This window comes from Camelina sativa, chromosome 14 (genome assembly GCF_000633955.1).
Source record: "Camelina sativa cultivar DH55 chromosome 14, Cs, whole genome shotgun sequence".
NCBI lineage: Eukaryota > Viridiplantae > Streptophyta > Magnoliopsida > Brassicales > Brassicaceae > Camelina > Camelina sativa.
The window spans coordinates 517447-534018 of NC_025698.1; the positions used below are offsets into that span (position 1 = coordinate 517447).

Sequence of the window (16572 nt, forward strand, 5' to 3'; positions counted from 1 at the left end):
GGGGGGGGTGGGGGGTGGTATGCTAAGATCTTTAAGTTGAGAGAAAACAAACAAAATGGACATACAGTCTTAGATAGACTCACCACAGAACCAGCACTATTAGTCATCATGTCAGGGACAAAAGAGGGGTCTGTTGGTTTAGATTTAGCAGATAAAATGTTCTTGTCTTTACCCTTATACTCAAGTCTGCAGATCACATAGGTCGTCCTCTGTAAAAATTTCAAGAGGTAAGCAGCAGCACATCACATATACAAAGTTCATCAGTTAAAAACATTTCAAAATTCGCTGCATATATTAAATTACTTTCATCAAAAGCTAAGTTATGAAATATCAAAGATCAGAATTGTAAAAATAGTATGGGATAAAAAAAACCAAATATATATATATACCAGATGTTCAGGCAAGATGGTATCGTGATAATACTCGTGAATAACCCAATTAGGATCGACGATGCCATTATCCAGACGGAACTGTAAAACCCTTTTATGACCAATCTTGTTGTCCTCTCCAGTTCCAGTCTTCTTGTCGTCTCCAGTTCCAGTCTTGTTGTCGTCTCCAGTTGCAGACAAAGGCCAAGTCTTAAACTGATCCTTGACATCAGTATGCTCTCCAGTAAGTTTCCATCTTCCAGAAGGCGTTTTCCTGTTCTGTCGATTCCCTCTGGCGTACTTGTTTTCCCTACGAGAGAAGAAGTAGCACATACGATCCGTCGATTCGATCTTCGATTGCACTGTTACAGAAACAGAATACAACACAACACACCCCAAACCATAATCAAGATTCAAGAAACCCCAACGTCTCTCTCTCTCTCTCTCTCTCTCTCTCGATCACGCACGGAGGCAACAAATAATTAAAATTCGAAAACCGTAATAGTAGTATAACTTACAGCGCAACTTCCAAGGATCGAAATCATAGATGTTGACCTCGTTAATGGCCCATTCTACAAGACGAGTGTTGCCCTGAATTTTGTGATAGAGATAGTAACCGACGAGCTCATCGTCCCTCGGGCGGAATCCAAACCCCACAAAATCATCCATCTCTACCTATTTCTCCAAATGTTTCAAATAGTAGTTTTCTGATTTTGGTTGATTTATATTAGAGGAGAGATGAACATGAACTGATGAGCTGAGTGAAGAAAGAACAGAGTTTAAATAAGCCCAGAAATATTTTTATTTTTATTTTTTATCAGTATTTTATACTACTAAATTTATATATTTTAAAGTTAAATAATGGATATTCTTCGGTTCTGTTTGGTTTGGTTTTGAATTTCACTGTTTTGTTATTTTGATTTTTGGGTTTGTTAGAAAACTAATACATTCACTATTTAAAATTGGAAAAATAGGGTGTTGTGTAATAGAGATTTTGTGAGATAGGAAGAAATGGTGGGACATAGTTTTGGTAAGAAAATTACAAAAATGGGTATGAACGTGGATAAGAAATAAAGTTTTTTTCCTCCAATCATAATTATTCAAATAATTGTTAATATAATCTATTTTTAGAAAACTTCTTAGATACAAAAAAATACATTTTTTTCTTTACAATATGATATGAATTTTATTTAATAATTTTTAAATATATTATATAAATATTTTGTATCCGTACACCTTTAGTATGTGTACAGATGTCTATACACATTAGTATATATACATATGTATGTACACATTATTAACTTTACAAATGTAATTTGTATAAAAATATTGCAGTACAAGCATATGTACAAATATTCAAAATCCTAAGAATTAAACAAATTTCATCTGTTCACATAATAGTGTGTACAGATATCTGTACACTTAATTAGGTGTACGAATCTAAAATTGGTAATTTGTTTAATTATTAGGTTTTCAGATATATGTATCCCAATGATTTTGTAAAAATTACATATGTACATATTATTAATGTGTACAGACATTTGTACACTTAATAAGGTGTATAGACATTTGTACACTTAAAAACGTGTACGAATACAAAATATTTAAATAATTTATTTAAAAATTATTAATTAAAATTTATACCAAATTGTAAAGAAAAAAACATAGATTTTTGTATTTAAAAAGTTTTCTAAAAAAAAAAATTTATATTAACAATTATTTGAAAAATCAAGAAAAAGAAGAAAATGGGAAACAATGGTATTGGATGTAATTAAGTAGAATCTTTAATGGCAAAAATGGATGTGGAAATAGCTGAACAATGGTGAATATATTTTTTTTCCAATTGTAAATAGTGAATATATGTGTTTACTAATCATGTTTGAAAAATGTATGATTTTACCAAATATCTCTTGATTTTTTCTCCTTTTCGATTACTTTCTTCTTGAACCCATGAACCTTAAATCGGATCCTTTGGTTTGAGTTTTATTAATAGAATCGGTTTTGGTTAAAAAGCTATGAGAGAGAATCGAAAAAAAATTAAAAAAGTAGGCTTATTTGGGAAGCTAAGCCTTACAAGAATTGGACGGTGGACATGTGTGCCCCACAAGAATTGAAATGGCGAGAAGCTGGAATCTTTCCGCTTATGTAATAAGTCCGCAATTGTAATTGTAATTGTAATCTTTCTGCTTATGTAATAAGCTGCAATCTTTGACCATGCTTACTGAAAAATGTTCTACACTGTCATGTGTCTTTGATATGTAAAGAATATGTGTAATATCTCATTCAACCATTGTTATATGTACAAACATAAAATCCTTTAAGATGGGTAAAATAGGTCGTAGGTTTCTGAGATATAAAAAAAATCTACCATCTTTAAAGATTGTTGACGGGTTAAATGATAACAAGATTAGGCCATGATTAGCTTCATGACTACCCAAGAATTATATGTACAGAGAGACAACATACTCTACAACAATGTAATTAGTAAACAAAACCGTAAAAATACATAAGGTAAGCTATTTTAATTAGTTTCAAACAATCCTATTGTATCTTGCTTGTCATCCGGTCAGACGACTTTGGTTCTTCGGTACATGAATTAGTTGCTATTACAAAACTCGCTGACACGTCATAGCACTAGTTGCTTTTTTCATTGCGCCCTTCGTTACACTTTCTCGATGTGTTCTATGAATCTTTGAGCCAAACATCCTTTGCACAACCTCTCATGTATATATATCCCTTTCTTTGCAGAATTATTTGATCACTTTTATACAAAGAATAAGAACTACATCACAAAACGATTCACTAATTATTAACATACACTTCTACCCCTTTCTTTACATTAGACTTTCTGCATTTTCTTTTTTTTTCCCCCTTTTTCTCTTCTTTACACATACTTATGTAAAACACACAACTTCAGACTTTTCCTGAGCGAGAAAACAGAGCAAAGAAACCAAAAGAAAAAGCACACAGACAAGAAATAAAAAACTGTGAGCAAGAATCGGATTTGACCTCTCTAACCAACAAGAATCATCGAACCAATGATGGAGATGAACAATAAGACGCCTACGATCATGTTTATGAGATAGTTCCACTGTGCATTCCTTTGACCCCTCTTCTCCAAAACAATCCAACTCTGCTTCACCGTGTTGGTGGATGGAGGTTTCTTGATCGAGTCTTCAGCCATTTTCCACTCGCATTCGCTTTTCTGCGTATTTATCACCTGCAAGCACACCCATATCTCATAATTTAGACTATATGTTGGTTTCATATTTTGTATCAAAGTCAGGTTTCTCAGTGAGAGTGTTGAAACCTTTTCTTTGCTCTGACACGGTAATTTCAACTGCTTTGGTTGCTCTTGCGCCTCATAATTGTGCAAAGGCTCAACGACAGTGTTCAATGATGGAACATCATCATCTAGAGGAGTATAGTAAGACTCATTCGAACTACAACCACTATCAGTCGAGCTCGAAGTGTCTCCAAAAGTCTGTTAAAAAGCCAAAAGTCGATGTGTGAGAAACAGAAGCGATATTATAGTTTCTGAATATATAAGTGGTCCAAGTGCTTACCATTGAGTCATTATCACTGCTATCATCACCCAAAACCCCAGTCACAGGTTTTTTGGGCTGGTGATCACTGTAATGCTCTTGCATAGATGTCCTTTCACGAGTTTCTTCAATCACAAAGTTCCGAATGAGCTCGGAGTTTTCATCATATGGGGCCGAGTAAGGAACTTGTTGTTGCAGGTTGAAATAGTCACTCAACCACTGACCGTTATTTGCTAAATCATACTCAGGGAAAGGGTTGTAGTATCCTGAATTCCCTTGAACTGATTGCTGCATGTTGAACTGCTGGCCACGATTTGCTGAATCATACTCAGAGTAAGTGTTGTAAGATTCTGAGTTTCCTTGACGTGATTGGTTTACCTGAAACAAAATCAACAGTTAGACACAAGCTTATTTTTTTGGTCTACTTACTTCAGAGCTAAGAGAGAAAAAAAGTAGTTAGGACATTGACTCACCACAGAACCTTCACTATTAGCCATATTGGGGGCAAAAGCTGGAGTAGGATCTATTGCATAAGCAGAGAGAATGTCCGGGTCATCACCCTTGTATTCAAGTCTGCAGATGACATAGGTCCTCTGTAAAATTTCCAAATGTAAGCACAAAAGTTCGTCAGTAAAAAACATTGATAAGACTTCTGTCAAAAGCTAATCCTAAAACTAGATAACCTCAACCTGTTACTGGTAACACTGCATAATTTCTAATCATAATAACATTGATGAGTTCTTAGCTCAGCCTATTTACACAAAACTCATAATCCCAGAAACCTAAAATGTCCTAAATTTCAAACCATGACCAAAAGAGCTGAAATTTAAGTCAACATACGTCACGAGGGATGATACATAACACATAGATGAGTGAGGGGTAGACATAGACAAGATCTCAAATGACGAACCTTATGTTCAGGCAAGAGGTCGTAGTGAAACTCGTGGATAACCCAGTCGGATTTGGTTTTGTCAGGGAATCTTGCATCGAGGAAGACCAAAACCCTTTTATGACCAATCTTACCACGAACGCCGCTAGCAATCCCCCATTGGTCCTTGACTTCCACAGATTCTCCGGTAAGCTTCCACTTGCCAGAAACCGTCGTCCTGCTCTGTCGATTCCCATTCCCATACTTGTTTACTCTACAAGAGAAGAAATACCACATAGCATCTCTCGATTTGTACTTTGATTGGACTGTGTTTTTACAAACCAAACAAAACCCTAAATCAGAACAAACCCCTCCACTCAAATAGATCAATTCACGCGAGCATATATATGAATGAAACAATTAGGAGGAAAATTGGAAACTTACAACGCAAGTCCCAAGGATCGTAGCTACAGATGTTGACTTCGCTAATGGCTACTTCAACGTGGCTGCTGTTTCCTTCAATTTTGTTACGGAGATAGTGACCGACGAGCTCCTCGTCGTTGGGACGGAATCCGAACCCAACTTTATCCTCCATTGTTCACAAAAAGGAAGCAGTAACCTCCGATTTCGATGGTAAAAGACTAAAGAGCTTCGCCGCCGAGATCGCTCTGTGTATTTCTCCGATTATATATTTGTTTTGTTGTTGTTTGGTATATATTATTAATTTGGAGGGAGGAAGACAGTGAAAGCAAGGCGTTTAAATAACCCCCGACAAATATTCTTTTTTGTATTTATTATTAAATTTAATATGGATCTTCGGTTCAATTGGTATATGGTTCTGGTTTACACAGTACCGGTTATTATCGTCAACTCTTAATTGAAAATTACTGATTAATCAATGTAAGCAAACAGAAATCAGATTTAAACCAAATAATATACTGTAGTACTGCATTTATCAATTAAGGAAAAGGAATTAAGAATTAATTTTATATAATCGGTTTTAGGATTTGGATTTTGTATTCAATCGGTTTGGGTGAACCGTCGATTATATTAAACAACATCCCCTATGTACAGTAGTAGTAATTTGCATTGTATATAAGAAGAAGAAAATATATTTAAAAATAAAATAAAAATGGAAAGGCTTATTAAGGAAGGTGATGGGCGGTAAGAATGGGTCCCAAAGCAAAAAACAAAGGTGATCAACTCGAATCTGCCTTGTGGCTTCCTTAATTATGCCGTGTGAACACGCTTACTATTTTCATCTTATTCCTTTCTAGAAAACATTATTGAAGGTGCTTATCTTTAATCTTGTTAAGATTTTTTTTTTTCTTCGAATGGTGAATTGTTGTAAGCTTCTCGCTAATGGTTGCAACTATGTATATTGTGTTGTGTCTACGAACTCAAAACGATCGATCGAGCCATTTTCCAAACCGAACAAATGACAACAACTTTATATAAACATCCACCATTAATTAGAATATACAACACAATATACATAATTATAAGAGTCGAGTTCTCATTAGTATATTGATTATAATTACAACACAAATATTAATGACTCGACTCTTATAATTATAATATTTGAAAGCACGTATATTATATTTATGTATTAATTAGAATATACAACACAATATACATAATTATAATATACGTGCTTTCAAATAAAAAAGGGGACTTTCCTTGTAAGAAAAGACTTTACTCATAAACATAATCAAAAAGATTAGGGGAATAAAATCAAAATATAATAGAGAAATCAAAGTTCATTCACACCTTCCGTAAATATATAAATACACACTCTACCTAATCTTTATGTGAGCATTGAACTAATTAAAGGTTCCTCTAATTTACATCCCATTTTTGTATAATCTAAATGTGACATTGTAGATAACATAATGTTAATAACATTGATTATTTATGATAATGTTGATTATCTATGATAATACCAAATCTTGCATCTTAATCTATATTTTTTGCTGTTATTATCATTAAATTTTCATTATGGAAAATGACTTTCATTATTTTCTAAAAGAAGATATATTTAGATTCAATTTTCTAAAAAATATTTTTGCACCAGATTTGGTCTTTAATGTTGGCTAATATTAGTTAAATTCCAATATTTTTAAAGTTTAATAACAGCTTAGCTTTGCTCTAATAGTATTACTTCTCTTAAGTTATTAGGATTCTTTAAATGTTTAAATTTGGTATTTATTTGACGCTTAATAAGAATTTCTCTGACGTTTAATAAAAATTTCTCTGACGATGTAGATGATATAGATCTTGCTTTGCCAAACCCAAAATTGTCACTTAGGTAGCAAATGATAGGATTATTGAGCATATCGAATGTTGGAGAGATAGGATCATGGCTAACAATAGGATAGGTTTGTTATGCCTTTTTGCGCATGACAAAGACTATGTGGACGTCATCAAAAGCCTTCACATAGAGAATAGATCGAGTCCTAATAGATTTGTACGATCTTGATTCATAGAACACATGATACAACCAATAGGGACTATAGCGATTACCTTGGACCAAGAAGATTACGACTCGTTACACAACCGCTGTTTATCGGCATTATCTTCTTAATTGTATCATTCCTCCCACGATTCCTCCACCAGATGGTAATGGTGGAAGGGTGACGGTGGAGGTGATGACGGTGGAGGTGGAGTTAATGATGGTGGATCAATTCATGGGCTCCGATTTATAACATTGAATCTTAATCCTCATCTAAATGAGACATTGAAATTCATATATTTCAATATATGGAAAGCAAAGTTATATTCTTCTTCAGTTTACGTATCATATTAGCTTTTACAATTTGTAAGATTAATATATTTTATTTTACTTTGGGTGTGGCATCACTTTACATTATTTTGGTGTAGTTTAGCTTATATGATACGTAAGAACCGGTTATTAATTTCAAGTCGGTATACGATCAAATCGAACCGTACTGACCGGAATTTAAAACTTTGCTAAATTTACATAAATAGAGCGGAATTTTTAATTCGTAAAATGATTGTTATGAATTTAATGGTCAAGCAAATTGTAACCAAATCCTATACACTCATTAGCTAATCATATACTGAACTTTCAACCATAATAACATTAAAAAAAAATTAATCCATATTGCATATTTATGATTAGATCGACAAGAGTAAAATTCAGGCGTAAGTTCTACAAATCCGTCATATCACATGCATAACGTAACGAATATGTCATATACATACAATTATGAACTACTAATAAATTTTGCTTATCAAATTACTATAAATTATCTCAGCCGTGTGAGAAGAGCTCTCTTTATTTATTGCTTACGAATTTGACATCATACGAGAAACAACTAATTAAAGTTCAACCCACTTCACAATCACGTAGTACTCCAAGTTCCATTTTGGTTGGTATACAAGGGATTGAAGGGTGATTAAGCTCAATTCCACTATCAAGAGTCCCCAGAACGAATGAATATCCTTGTCTTCACTTTTTAACTGTTACGGAAAAGGATATGTTCCATATCTTCTTGTGTATATCTTTAGTCAATATTCTCTACTTGTACATCAAGTCTCTTGTATCTATATATACTCTTTACCTATCAATAAGAAATCCAACGTTTTCTCTGACATTTACATGGTATCAGAGCAAGGTTCCAAAACCTAAATTCCTAATTTTTTTTTTCTTCTTTCCGTCGTTTCTTTCAAGGAACCCGGCTTTCTAATCTTAATTTTTCTACTACTTACATGATGTCTTCGACATCGGCTCTTTCTACTACTACTACTAAGGAATTGATCTCATCTTCTCTTTACTATCTCTCCTCTAATGATCAGCCGCATCATGTTCTTACTCCATTTCTCCTTAATGGTGAAAACTATGAGAAGTGAGCTAAGATTGCACGTAAAAATCTTGCCGCTAAGCATAAACTTGGTCTTGTCGATGGTTCTCTTCTCAAACCTTCTGCTGATTCAACCGATTACCAACGGTGGGTTCAAGTCAACTCGATGTTATGCGGCTGGCTCTATGCAAGTTTAGATCCTCAAGTACAGAAGGTGATCTCGTTTATTGACAATGCAAAAGTTCTATGGGATAATTTGCGTGTTCGTTACTCTATCGGGAACGCTTCTCGGGTTTACCAAATCAAGTCTTCTATTGCTCGCTGTGCTCAAGATGGTCAAACTGTTGCTGATTACTTCGGCCAACTAAAGGTGATGTGGGATGATCTTGACGACTTTGAGCCTTTTATTGATTGTTGTTGCAATTCGTCATCTTGTCCTCAACGTCTCAAGCAGCAAGCCCGTCGCGACCTTGAGCGTATTCATCAATTTCTTATGGGTCTCGATGCCTCTCGGTTTGGTACTATTCGAACCAATATTCTTAGCCGTCTTAACCGCGACACTGACATGACTCTTGATCATGTCTATTCTGAAGTTATTGTTGAAGAACGTCATCTCATTGTTGCTCGATCTAAAGAAGACCGTATTGATGCTGTCGGCTTTGCTGTGAAAGCTTGTGTCAATGCCATTGCATCTGCTACACGCCTTACTCAAGGACCTTGTACTCACTGCGGACGTACCAATCACTCGGTGGATACATGCTTTGAACTCCACGGCTTGCCTGATTGGTGGATCGAGAAACATGGTGATACTAGAGGAGGCTCACGATCAGATTCTACAAGGGGTAGAGGTCGTGGCTCTTTCAGAGGACGCGGTCGTGGGCGTTCCTCTCCTACTACCTATCGTGCTAATAATGCTCAAGCTGTTACTGAAGCTGAACTCCCTGACTTACCTGGTGTTAGTAAAGCAACTTGGTCTGCTATTGTGAACTTGTTAAAAACAGACCAAACCTCCAGTTCCGATAAGCTCTCCGGTAAGCATTCTTGTGTTGAGTTCTTACTTGATTCTGGAGCCTCTCATCATATGACAAGTGATGTTGATCTTCTTGTGGATGTGCATGACATTCCTCGAAGTATTGTTGTTCTTCCCAATAGAAAACACACTTTTGCTACTAAAGAAGGGACGATGATTCTTGGAGATCACGTCAAACTCAATCATGTTCTTTATGTTCCTGATCTCTCTTGCACTCTCATCTCTATCGCTAGACTTTGTCGTGAGATGTCTTGCTACACTATATTCACTGATTCATTATGTGTTATACAGGACCGCACTTCGAAGATGCTGATTGGCGCAGGTGAAGAGAGAGATGGGGTTTATTACTTTCGTGGAGCAGTTTCGGCTCGAGCTAACAATGTCAAGAAATCCACAAGAACTCTTTGGCATGAATGTTTGGGGCATCCATCTGCGAAGATCTTATCTAGTTTTTTATCTACTTTACCGGATTCTGCACACCTTAGTAGTGCTAATAATGATTTTTGCGAAGTTTGTATTCAAGCTAAACAAACACGGTCGGTTTTTCCCGAAAGTATTAATAAAGCGGATGCATCTTTTTCTTTGATACACTGTGATATCTGGGGACCATATAAAATTGCTTCTACGAGTGGAGCACATTACTTTTTTACTATTGTGGATGACTACTCTCGAGCCGTGTGGACCTATCTTCTTCTGGCCAAAAGCGAAGTTTCTATTCACCTCAAAAAGTTTGTCGCCATGGCTCATCAACAATTTGGCAAAAAGATCAAAGTTAACCGTAGTGACAATAGGAGTGAGTTTCTCGGTCTTCGACATTTCTTTAAAGACCATGGCATTCTCCATCAAACTTCTTGTGTTTACACCCCACAACAAAATGGGAGAGTTGAGCGCAAACATCGCCATATTCTCAACATAGCACGTTCTTTGCTCTTTCAAGCTAACCTACCCATTGAGTTTTGGGGCGAGAGTGTCCTCACGGCTGCGCATTTAATCAATCGCACTCCTACTCCGCTTCTGCAAGGCAAGACTCCACATGAGCTTCTTCATTCTACTCCTCCGTCTTATGCACAGATTCGTGTATTTGGTTGTCTGTGCTTTGCCAAACGACATTCCTCTCGTCGTGATAAATTTCAAGAACGTGGACGAAAATGTATTTTTCTCGGTTATCCTCATAATCAAAAGGGTTGGCGTGTTTATGACATGGAGACTCAAGATATTTTTGTTTCTCGTGATGTTATCTTTAACGAAGATATTTTTCCGTCTAGTTCGTCTACTGTCTCCGATCAGCCTGTTGCATCTCCGGTTATACCACTACCGCTTGTCTCACCGAATGAATCAGTTGACGACACTACACCTGAGACTCTCGAAAACAGGGGGAGTCTCCCCACACCTCTCACTCCTACACTCGCTGATACTACTACAGCTGTTGACTCTACTCCGGCTCTTGGTAATGATGTTATTCCACCTCCTGAACTGCTGTCTTTGATGAGTTTTCTGATGACTTTGATGTTGGTACTGAACCGCTTGGTTGTGGTCATCGAACGAAGTTGCCGTCTACTCTGCTTAAACCGTATGTCACGTACTCTGCATGTCACGCTGAAACCCTCATCTCTCTCAAGCCTACGTCTTCTCCGGCATCTTCAGGTACTTGTTTCTATCCTATAGCACATTATGCCTCCTGTGACAACTTTAGCTCTGCTCATCAAAAGTTTCTTGCCGCCGTGACTATGGTTGATGAACCTGTTACTTATAAGCAAGCTGTTCAAATATTAGAATGGCGTGATGTTATGCGCAAAGAGATCAACGCTTTAGAACTTAACGAGACTTGGACGCTTGAACGTCTTCCTCCTGGCATCAAAGCTCTTAGCTCTAAATGGGTGTATCGGCTTAAGTTCAATTCCGATGGTACACTTGAACGGTATAAGGTGCGGTTAGTGGCTCTCGGGAATCATCAAAAAGAGGGTGTTGATTTTTCAGAAATATTTGCTCCAGTTCCTAAACTACAAACGGTTCGTACCTTACTTGGTGTTGCTTCAGGTAAAAATTGGGAACTCCATCAGATGGATGTTCACAATGCCTTTTTACATGGCGACCTTGACGAGGATATCTACATGAAACCACCTCCGGGTTTTCTCCCAGTTGATCTGTTTCTTGTATGTAAACTAAAAACGTCTATCTATGGTCTTCGGCAGGCTCCTCGTTGCTGGTTTTCTAAGTTATCTACAGCCCTCCTAGACTATGATTTCGTTCGTTCTCACAAATACAACTCTTTGTTTACTTATCAACGTGGTGTTGTTGTTCTGCATGTTCTTGTTTATGTTGATGACTTAATTGTTTGTGGTGTTGATTCTACAGTTCTACAATCATTTAAAGCTTATTTGTGTCGCTGTTTCAAGATGAAGGATCTCGGCGTGTTAAAGTACTTTCTTGGCATTGAGGTTGCTCGTGGACTGATATGTTACGGTTTTGACTCACTTTGACCCTGTTTATTTGATAGTTTTGTAGTTGTTTGAGTCCTTTTCAGGTTATAATAAGAGGCTAGGAAGCTAAAAGCAAGGATTGGAACAGCAGGAGCAATCGGAGCAGAAAGGAGTTGAATTGGAGCAGAAAAGCTGATTTTAGACCCAGGAGCACATGCTCCCGATTTCCGAGCACATGCTCCCAACTCTACGGATTCATGACGACACGTGGCAAGCATCTAGGCGCCGATTCCCTGCCTAATTCCCCTTATTTTAGGCGATCCTTTGTGAGAGAAAGAGGGCTGAGATCGCTTTTTAATAGGGAGATTTGAATTTGGAATCTTTCCTTATTTTTCTCTACTTGTATGCTATTTAACCTAGGGTTTTTAGGAGAGAGGGATATACCTTTTTCTTTTGTTTTTGAGCGACGTTTTTGTGAGAGGGAGAAGAGCGGCTACCTTGTGAAGCATTCTCTGAACCCTTTTTATTTTTATGTCATTGAATTTCTCATCTTTTGCTATGATTCATTTCTCTATGTCTGAGTAGTTTTCTTTGCTAGATTAGGGGTTTCAAAAGGGGTTTCATGGGTTAGCAACAGAACACAAATAGGGCTTTATATAATCGATTGTCTTCACTATTGTTAGACTTAATGCTTAGGTTGATTTGATCACCCAATCTATGATTCTAGGTTTATCTATTCATCAAAAGTGTAATAGGTTGCTAGAAAAGACATTAGTGGGCAAATTATCCTAGACCTGCGAAAGTTGATGTGTAGGTGATTTGTGAACTTATCATTCCTGTTCTTTAATGCTTGTCTGCGATTCTGGGCTCAAACGACAGTTTAGGGTTTATGGACCGCCGAGCATGTGCTCCGGATGTCTGAGCACGTGCTCCGCGTTTCCGCACAGAATCGATCAGATAGAGTTATTGATACCACGACAGTGGATCAGTTTATATTTATGTTTGAGTTCTAGACTGGTACTTAATCTATGCCCTGAATAGTTGTTTAGTTGCTATCTCTGAAATTCTCGAGAATTACCCCTGATCTAGTGTTTTGCTTATTGCCTTTTTATACCGTTTTAATCGCGTTACTGTTACCAAACAAACCCAACTTTGAATTGTCTTAGCTTGAAATTGAACCAATAGAACCATAGAGTAAAACTTGGTCTTCGTGGGATTCGACCCCTAAGTACTACTTCTTTGCTGTGCACTTGCAGTAGGAAAATAGGGTTTAAAACTCTGTGTATCAAGTTTTTGGCGCCGTTGCCGGGGACCAAATTTTTACCTTTGGTTTTCGGCGAAATTACTAGACTAAGACCTTACTGATTTGTCTTTCTGCTTCTTCTTTGCGTGTGTTTCAGGTGCATGTCAAGAAGATCTACAAGAAGAAACAACACCGAAGAACTAGTTGCTTTGTCAGCCGCAGAGCTCTCTTTGGCAGAAAGAACAAACCGCAAGAACAGAAAGTTTCAATCCGTCAACATGGGTGACAACAGAAACAATGAGGATATGGCTGCCGAGTTGCAGCAACTTCGACAACAGTTGGGGCAGTTGCTCCGTGCTCAACACGAAAGAGCCGCGCCGCCACAACCGTCCATTGGGGACAAGGACAACCCGCATGTGTTCTACACCAACCGAGCGGCGATTGTTCCTCCCACCATCCCGAGACAAGATTTTGAGATCAAGCCACAGATGATCTCTCTAGTGAAGCAGCACCTATTTCACGGTCTCCCAGCTGAGATTCCGATGGACCACATCGAGAATTTTGAGGAGATATGTAGCACCACTGGTTCAAATGGGATACCGCCAGACTTTCTGAAGTGCAAGCTCTTTCCCTTCTCTCTTGCGGATAGAGCTTCACGTTGGTTGAAGTCATTGCCACCTGGGTCTCTGACATCATGGGAACTGTGTAGGTCTGCGTTTCTGGACCATTTCTACACCAAGGCTAAGACCGCTGCCCTCAGGAACAAGATTTCATCGTTCCAACAGCACACTGGAGAAGCCTTCTGCGAGGCTTGGGAGAGGTACAAAGAGTACCGTAGAGAGTGTCCGCACCATGGATTCAGTGATGAACAGATCCTGGGCATTTTCTATGATGGAGTTAACTGGGACTACAGAAACGTTCTCAACTCGGCCAGCAATGGGGATTTTATGACAAAGTCTAAGGAAGGAGCATATCAGTTGATTGAGAACCTAGCTGCAAGCTCCAGCAACAAGGCCCCTGAGTATGACAGGTCCGTGAAGGTCAACAGTGTCGATACGCAAAAGATTGATGAGTTGACAGCCAAGGTGAACCTTCTTCTGAAGGGGAGCCAGAAAACTGTCCATTTTGTCGATGAGACCGGAGACATGCCGCTAGCTCAGGAGATTTGTGATGGAGAGGATGAAACGATGGAGGTTAATTATGTGAGTGGGCAAGGTTTTGTGCAGAACAGGGGTTTCAACCCGAACTACAGAAGCCATCCGAATTTGTCCTATAGAAGCACCAACGTGGAGAACCCTCAGGATCAGGTGTATACGCATCAAGGAGCTCAGAATCAGATGGGTTATCAGGAAACCTTCTCAAACAACTTCCAAGGCAAACAGTTTGTGCCCACTCAAAACCGTTTCCAAGGGGGGAACCAGCAGGCATATACAAGCGCTCAGCAAGCACTGCTTTTCACCAACCAGCAGTTGGGACCTTCATCTGCTAGCAGCTCTCAGGATGAGCTGAAAAACATGATGCAACAACTCTTGGTGAATCAACAAAAAGCTTCAGTGGAAATCAACGCTAAGGTCGATACCATGTACAATGACCTTAATGGGAAGTATGAGGCAGTAATGTCACATGTGAAGAAGCTTGATGTTCAGGTTGCACAGACTGCTGAAGCCGTGAAAAGAACTCCTGGGACTCTGCCCGGAAAAGGGGAAGCAAACCCGCGGAACGAGTATGTCAATGCGATTGAGCTAAGGGGAGGAAAGAAGTTACCCCCTAGAGAAGCACCATCCGCTAGGCTTGACAAGGGCAAGGGTATTGCTGAAGAATACCTTCCTCAACATGCTGCTGAGACTCCACCGTTGAGTCAAAAAGAAGCCGAAGCATCCGGCGAGCATGTGCTCCCACCCAGCGAGCACGTGCTCCCGACTCCCGATCAGACCGTTCCTACTGAGGTACCTCCTGCACGCGTGTACACCCCTAGGGTTCCTTACCCTGTTCCTCCTAAGAAATCTCGCAAGGATTTGGAGGATGCAAAGTGCAAGGAGATGTTGAGAGAATTGACGGTAAAACTACCCCTAGCTGATGCTGTTCAGATGATACCTGCTTTGAAGAGATATGTGAAAGGGTTAGTTTCTGGGAGAGTGTCAGAGGAAGAGAACGTGATGATGGTTTCAAGAGAGTGCAGTGCTGTGCTGCAAAACAAAGTGCTAAAGAAGAGAGATGATCCAGGGCGATTTGTCTTATCCGTGAGAATCGGTAAAACGATTTTTGCAAACTCCCTCTGTGATCTAGGTTCCAGTGTGAACCTTATGCCATATTCAGTGGCTAAAAGGCTGGGATACACGAAGTTCAAGTCTACACGGATTTCGTTAGTATTCGCGGATAGATCCACCAAGCGCCCCATAGGAGTGTTGGAGGATTTACATGTCCAGATAGGGGACACGCTTATACCAGCAGACTTTGTGGTTCTGGAACTTGAAGAAGAACCACGTGACCCCCTGATCTTAGGTAGATCATTCTTATGCACAGCTGGTGCGATTATAGATGTGCAAGGGGGAGCGATCGATCTCCAGCTGGGGGATATGATTGCAAGGTTTGAGATGAATAAGCTGCTCAAGAAACCTATGATAGATGGTCAGACTTTTGTGGTTGATGATGGTTCAGAGGTTGCACATGAGGTTACCGATGAAGTTCTCACTCTCGACCCGTTGGAGGTTGCCTTGACAAAGGCAGAAGGAATGTTGGAAGAAGATGCGGAGCACATGCTCGCAGGACGCGAGCAACCCGATGCACATGCTCGGCAAACTGAGAAAAAAAGAAAAAAAGATGCGGAGCACATGCTCGCAGGACGCGAGCAACCCGATGCACATGCTCGGCAAACTAAAAACAAAAGAAGAAAAAGAGAAGAGCGATTGGGCCAGGTAAGTTTAAAGAATTTCAGGCCCATGCCCACCAGGCCCATACCGATTTCAGTGATTTTTGAGACTAGATTGCTTTATTATCCACCACGTCGGAGGCGCCGCCTTGCCCGTTCGGAGAGCGAGAGCCCAGACAATTCCGACGCCTGATCACGGTTACACACACCATCATTGTTCTATCCGCCTTATTTTCTTTTCATTTTTGTTGCTATCTTTATTTTTCTTCTTGTCTAGGTCTCTCTTTGGCTTATTTTCACACCAGAGACGGTATGAAGTAAGTCCGGGGGAGGGTCACCTATGACCCTTGTTTTCTTCATTTTTCTTTTTATTGAGTCGGTTTGTCATGTGAGTCGAACCAAAAC

At 38.9% G+C, this 16572-nt stretch overlaps 2 protein-coding genes across 2 annotated transcripts in view; both read right to left on the bottom strand.

Annotated features, from left to right (window-relative positions):
* LOC104738692 (NAC domain-containing protein 1-like) overlaps positions 1-1135 on the bottom strand; it is a 2445-nt gene extending 1310 nt beyond the window's left edge. Inside the window, exons 1-3 of the mRNA XM_010458883.2 lie at positions 887-1135; positions 390-730; positions 84-209 (exon numbers count right to left, since the gene is read on the bottom strand). Coding sequence (XP_010457185.1) covers positions 84-209; positions 390-730; positions 887-1037 — 618 coding nt within the window. The 5' untranslated portion in view covers positions 1038-1135. The remainder of the gene's footprint in view (positions 1-83; positions 210-389; positions 731-886) is intronic.
* Positions 3106-5492, bottom strand: LOC104738693 (NAC domain-containing protein 1-like). Its single transcript, XM_010458884.1, has 6 exons — positions 5226-5492; positions 4824-5107; positions 4387-4506; positions 3935-4291; positions 3679-3852; positions 3106-3588 (listed from the first exon to the last, which is right to left on the bottom strand). The coding sequence occupies exons 1-6, from the start codon at positions 5374-5376 to the stop codon at positions 3382-3384; spliced, it is 1293 nt and encodes a 430-aa protein (XP_010457186.1). The 5' UTR covers positions 5377-5492; the 3' UTR covers positions 3106-3381.

Excerpts from the sequence above, each read along its gene's own strand:
- LOC104738693 (XM_010458884.1), bottom strand. The coding sequence starts at position 5,376 with ATGGAGGATAAAGTTGGGTTCGGATTCCGTCCCAACGACGAGGAGCTC. Across the intron at positions 5,108-5,225 it reads CGATCCTTGGGACTTGCGTT|TCCAATCAAAGTACAAATCG; the intron begins GTAAGTTTCCAA and ends GTAAAAACACAG. Across the intron at positions 4,292-4,386 it reads CTAATAGTGAAGGTTCTGTG|GTAAACCAATCACGTCAAGG; the intron begins GTGAGTCAATGT and ends ATTTTGTTTCAG.